Below are 5,308 nucleotides of genomic sequence, written 5' to 3'. Positions count from 1 at the left end.
CCAATTAAGGTTCCAATGGGCCAATTGGATTAATCCAAGTGTTGGGATGAGATAGTCGGAATCGAACAGACCGGCAACTCCCTTAGCAACCTGAGCTGCCCGCATAAGTTTCAATGAACTGTGTGAGAGAGAGAGAGAGAGAGAGAGAGAGAGAGAGAGAGAGAGAGAGAGAGAGAGAGAGAGAGAGAGAGAGAGAGAGAGAGAGAGGCCTGCTCAGGACTGCAGAATCGCAAACTCGTGCGTGCTGCTTCTGGTGCCGTCTCTTTCTGGGCAAAAGGCTTGGTTGCCGTCACCGTGCCTGTAGCTCACAGATTGATGTTGCTGCGCTAATTTGAGAGAGGATACCCAGGGGCGGCTGCCAGCGCCTTTAAAAAAAAGCCATGAGCAGCCAGTCACCACCTCCACATGACCAGAGCAGTGCTAAATTGAGAGCCTCCCTTCCACTTGGCAAAGACGCCAGCAAAGACGATTTTACTCCCAAGCTCTAGCGGTGAGCGCAGCATGCTCCTCACGGTGCGCGCACAGCTCCCAGCAACGTTTAAATTTATTCGCTCTTTTAAAGCTGCGTTTTTTTAATATAAGCCCTTTTAAAGCTTTAGAAGGTCCAGCGCCCAGGCCTTGGCAACCAGGCTTATCTCTGCGCTTGTTTTTTGTGACCACACACACACACACACACACATATATATATATATCCCTGTAACCCTGTGAAGCCTACGTCATTTATATGGGTGTCCTTTGAAGCCTTATACATATAATTGGGCTTCCTTGTAAAGCCTGGCTGCTCGTTTTGAGGCTTCATATGACGCTTCAAATAGCCTTGGACGCCCAAACGGGCGTCAAATTTAAGGCCTAGAGGGAATAGTTCTTTTCTGGAACCTTCGTCCGCCTCAATGCACGGGTGCAATACTAGTTATTATTATGTACACAATTAATGGACACTTTATAATGAGCCAATTCAAAAAAAAAAAAGTGTACTACTTATTTATTTACTCAGAATTGAAGAGAGGTGGTTGAGCGGATTTGTCGGAAGGGTGGGTGAGGAGTGAGATTAGTGTTGAAGATGTCCACTGCCCTAAGGGCAAAGCTGCCAAGGGAAGCTTGCTGAGTTGAATGTTATAGAGAAACAGTGAAGCGCATATAGAGCTTCCCATGCCCATCCCCATGCATTGAAGCAATGAAGGGATCTTGCAGATGGATGGGTATGTTGGTGGGTTTGCTCGCAGTGCTTGTGGCCACGGACCCTATGAGAGTTAGCATAGTCTCCAATAACCCTGATTTTGTTGCTAATTTTGGGCGCTTAACCCCTTGGGAGCCGCCTGCTACAGCAGCAGCAGCAGCAGCAGCAGCAGATAAGCTCAACCTCCTGCAAGAAGCTCAGATCATGAAGACCCCTGAGTTTGGGGGCCCTGAGAGCTTGGCCTTCGATGAGCAGGGCAGGGGCCCTTACACAGGCGTTGCTGATGGCCGCATCATGCTCTGGAATGGGCCTCACATTGGCTGGAGCCACTTCGCCCACACTTCCCCTAACTGGTAAGCTCCTCCTCTTCTTGTTCTTACGCTCCCCTGCTGTATCCATTAATGGGTGCATTAGTTGGGTCTTTGATTGTTTTTCACACAAAGAAAACCCATTTCTGTTTCCTTTTGCGCAGGACGAGAGCTTGCATTCCTGAAAACCCCACCGCCCCGAACCTCAAACTAGAACACGTCTGCGGCAGGCCATTAGGCCTGCGGTTCAACAAGAGCTCTGGGGATTTATATATCGCAGATGCCTATTTCGGACTCTTGGTGGTGGGTGCCCAAGGAGGCCTCGCACGCCCCCTCACTTCAGAGGCCGAGGGCCAGCCCTTCACCTTCACAAATGACTTGGATTTGGATTCAGACGGATTCGTCTATTTCACCGACACCAGCTCCAAATACACGCGCAAGTAAGTTCAGGATCTCAAACCTTTGTTACGGTAATAAGTATGGCCCATTTATAAGCTGCTTGGTATTCATCTGATGCTTTCACTGCGTGCAGGCAGTTTGTGCTCACAGCATTTGCATGGGACAATACCGGCCGGCTCTTGAGGTACAACACGGCCACGAGAGAGACCGAAGTTCTCCTCAGAGATCTGGTGTCCCCCAATGGTGTGGCATTGAGCAAGGATGGGTCTTTTCTAGTGGTGGCTGAGGGAATAGCGGCAAGGTAAACTACCATAATTGATCAGTTTTGCATGGCGAATTGGCCATCTCTGAGTGTTGAGGAGTCAAAAACAGTAGGCAGGCATGTCATCAGCTGGCTCATTGAACAATGTTTTTGTTGGGTCTTTCTTGCTGCAGTCTGCTGCGGTATTGGCTGAAAGGCCCCAATGCAGGAAAAGCGGAGTTGTTTGCTTTGTCCCCCGGGCATCCTGACAACGTTCGTAGAAACGAGAAGGGAGAGTTTTGGGTGGCCATGCATTGCAAGCGGAGCCGCTTCATTGAGCGCATGAGCCCCCATCCTTGGATACGAGCTGTCATGGCTAGGCTCCCTATACCCCTCCCATACATCTATTCGCTCATGTTGGCTGCCCGCCCACATGCAATGCTGGCTCGTTTCAGCGAGGACGGGAAGCTTTTGCAGGTGTTGGAGGATTCTGAAGGCAAAGTCGTGAAGACAGTGAGTGAAGGCGAAGAGAGAGACGGCACTCTGTGGATAAGCTCTGCCATAGTTCCTCAGATAGCTCTCTTCTCCCTTCATAGACCATAATCTAGAGCAAGCATTCTCTTTCCCCCTTATTATAGAGCTCAACTCGACATGGAAGTACATGCAATAATGCCAAGTTGCATAAGACACCATACACATCTTTACTCGGTTGGATTGATTCAGTGTGTGAGCATGGGCCTGGGCACGGGTGTGTGTGTGTGTTTTATGTAAATCCATCATGAACCTTTTAATGGGGTTGAATGAAGTTTGTGTGTTTTAGACAAGACTATATGGGCATGCTACCGGACAGAAGAACTGCTGGGACAGCCACAGGACTATACGAGTTAGAGATCTGTAATCTGTGAATTGGAAAATTTGAACCCCAGGAACAGGGACACGTGTGACAGTGAGGTAAATTTGAACCCCAGTAGGGCTAGATAACCACGAAACTAAAAGCATGGCTGTAAATCAGCTTGGACTAGCAATTTACTCGGTTCCAAAGCTCAGCAAATGTTATAAGTAGATAAAGAATGATGCTAACTTGTTGTATGATTAAAGGTTATAAGGCTCCTTAGATATCACATTCCCCTTCCGAAATAAAGGGATGGTCGGTTTACTCTCATATTGCTAACCCTTAATCTATATACAAACTTTTTTCCCTATGTTCCTTACAATTCATAAATGTTAGGGATTGTTGTTAGAAAACTCCCACAACTCAATGGCATTTGGGTAGAGTTATATAATGTGGAGGCTTGCTCGTAGTTGTTTGTTTCTTTTGCTAAAACTTGCCCTAGCTCTTGTCTATCTACATTAAGAGATGCATTCTTATTCTTCAAAGTTGCTAAGGGTACTTCCGTCAAAAACTAGAAAGTTTTGGCAGTGTCTTATTCAAGAACCCAAAAGACTATGTAAAAGGACACTAAAATGCCTATTGTGAACTTTAACAAGACTTGACAATGTTTGAGAGTCAAGATGAGGATTCATACGCTCTATATGGATACCTTGAAATTCAACATGAAATTTCAAACTCAATGTTTTCTCTTGAACCACTCAAGGATTTTCCAATGACAAAGGATGTTGAACAAAAATGAGTGTAAGTCCATGCTTTTCCATTCAACTATGGATAGGTTGTAGTCTTGAATTCTCATCTCGCCTAGGTTTTCGAAAGGGCCGTTTGGTCCTTGAACAAGATGGCAAACCGTTCTCTAGGAGTCTAATCACCAAGGGAGAAGTGGCACTCAGGCCTAACCATGATGTGCCTATAGCAGGTAGGGAGCATATTTGTGCCTATCTGGCAACACATCGAATAGGGCATGGCTAGTTATGATTTATGTCTTAGGAAACTTGGACAATGTTGGACTAACCAACCCTCATCCATGAAGATTATGTTGTGCCAAATGCTAGAGTGAACTTATTGAAAATCTTGGGGTGTTTCAAGCAAGCTATCATCATAATAGGTGAAATCTTGGTAATAATGTTGTGCTAATGCTAGAGGGGAACCTATTATTGAAACCTTGGGCCATTTCAATCAAACTATACTCCCAATAGGTGAAGCCATGGAACACAAGTTGTATGTGACTACTCCAAAAAACACTTATGGATGAAATCATTCTTGGTGGTGTTTGGATGGATGCATAACGCGTGGTACTCAATTGACTAATCCATGTAGAGTACCACCCTAGATACTCGTAAAGGCATTTTCACAATGCTTTTGTAGGAGTGTGAGAAGAAAGAATCTAGACCTCTTCAAAAAAGATTTCGAAAGGCTCTCCTCTATAAAAACTACCTCTCCTTTTTTTTACCACAAAGTAGAGTAAGAGAAGAAGAAGAAGGTGGCATTCTTTTTGCTCAAAGAAGGGTTTTTTCATCATCACACCTCCACTAGTTTCTCTCGACTTTCTTCTCGAATATTTTCATCTCAAGTAAGCTCATTAGGTTATTTCAATTGTGTTCAATTGCAAAAAATTAAGTGCTATTTAAGATATACCTCTAATAAGCTCATTTGGTTATTTCTATTGTGTTTAATTGTAGCAAGTTAAGTGATTACCTCCAATATTTTCATGTCAAGCTCATTTGGTTATTTCAATTGTGTTTAATTACAACAAATTAAATGTTTAATTAGTAATTAAACACTTAATTTGCTACAATTAAGCACAATTGAAATAACCAAAAGAGCTTACTTGAGATGAAAATATTGGAGAAGAAAGTTGAGAGCAATTGGTGGAGGTTTGATGATGAAAATACCATTCCTTGAGCAAAAAGAATACCATCTTCTTCTTGTCTTGCTCTTCTTTGTGGGAAAAAGAGAGGAAATCTTAATAGAGCTTTCTTCCAAGCAATGGTGTGTCGAAATGAAGGGGAAGGGGTCATCATCAATTTATAAGCATAAGGTGTAAATAGCAAAGGTGCCATGTGGAGAGGCTTCTAAAATCTTTTTTGATAGAATAGAGAACCCTTGACCTTAAGCTTTTGAGACTCAAGGTTAGGTTTGAAGTGGCCACAGAAATCAGAACAATACAAGCTCAAATCTATCCATGGAATGAACACAATCTCACATCATATAAACCGTGGGATTTGTTAGGCCAATCTATATTACAACCTCATCTTGAATAGATTTCTTTCACAAAGAACATGAATATGCCG

The 5,308-nt window shown here is 43.9% G+C and overlaps 1 protein-coding gene across 1 annotated transcript; it reads left to right on the top strand.

Moving 5' to 3' along the window:
- The first annotated feature begins 1,032 nt into the window (after positions 1-1,032).
- On the top strand, positions 1,033-2,949 carry LOC147611127 (protein STRICTOSIDINE SYNTHASE-LIKE 10-like). The gene is made up of 4 exons (XM_086785788.1): positions 1,033-1,530; positions 1,650-1,925; positions 2,018-2,185; positions 2,320-2,949. The coding sequence occupies exons 1-4, from the start codon at positions 1,175-1,177 to the stop codon at positions 2,726-2,728; spliced, it is 1,209 nt and encodes a 402-aa protein (XP_086641914.1). The 5' UTR covers positions 1,033-1,174; the 3' UTR covers positions 2,729-2,949.
- Positions 2,950-5,308: the final 2,359 nt, after the last annotated feature.

The sequence above is a fragment of the Cibotium barometz genome, chromosome 48 (genome assembly GCF_041138505.1).
Source record: "Cibotium barometz isolate CiBa-2024 chromosome 48, ASM4113850v1, whole genome shotgun sequence".
Lineage (NCBI taxonomy): Eukaryota > Viridiplantae > Streptophyta > Polypodiopsida > Cyatheales > Cibotiaceae > Cibotium > Cibotium barometz.
This window is presented reverse-complemented; position numbering and strand designations above follow the sequence as displayed.

Coding starts and splice junctions, on each gene's coding strand:
- LOC147611127 (XM_086785788.1), top strand. CDS start 1,175: ATGAAGGGATCTTGCAGATGGATGGGTATGTTGGTGGGTTTGCTCGCA. Junction 1,531..1,649: donor GCCCACACTTCCCCTAACTG/GTAAGCTCCTCC, acceptor CCTTTTGCGCAG/GACGAGAGCTTGCATTCCTG. Junction 1,926..2,017: donor AGCTCCAAATACACGCGCAA/GTAAGTTCAGGA, acceptor CACTGCGTGCAG/GCAGTTTGTGCTCACAGCAT.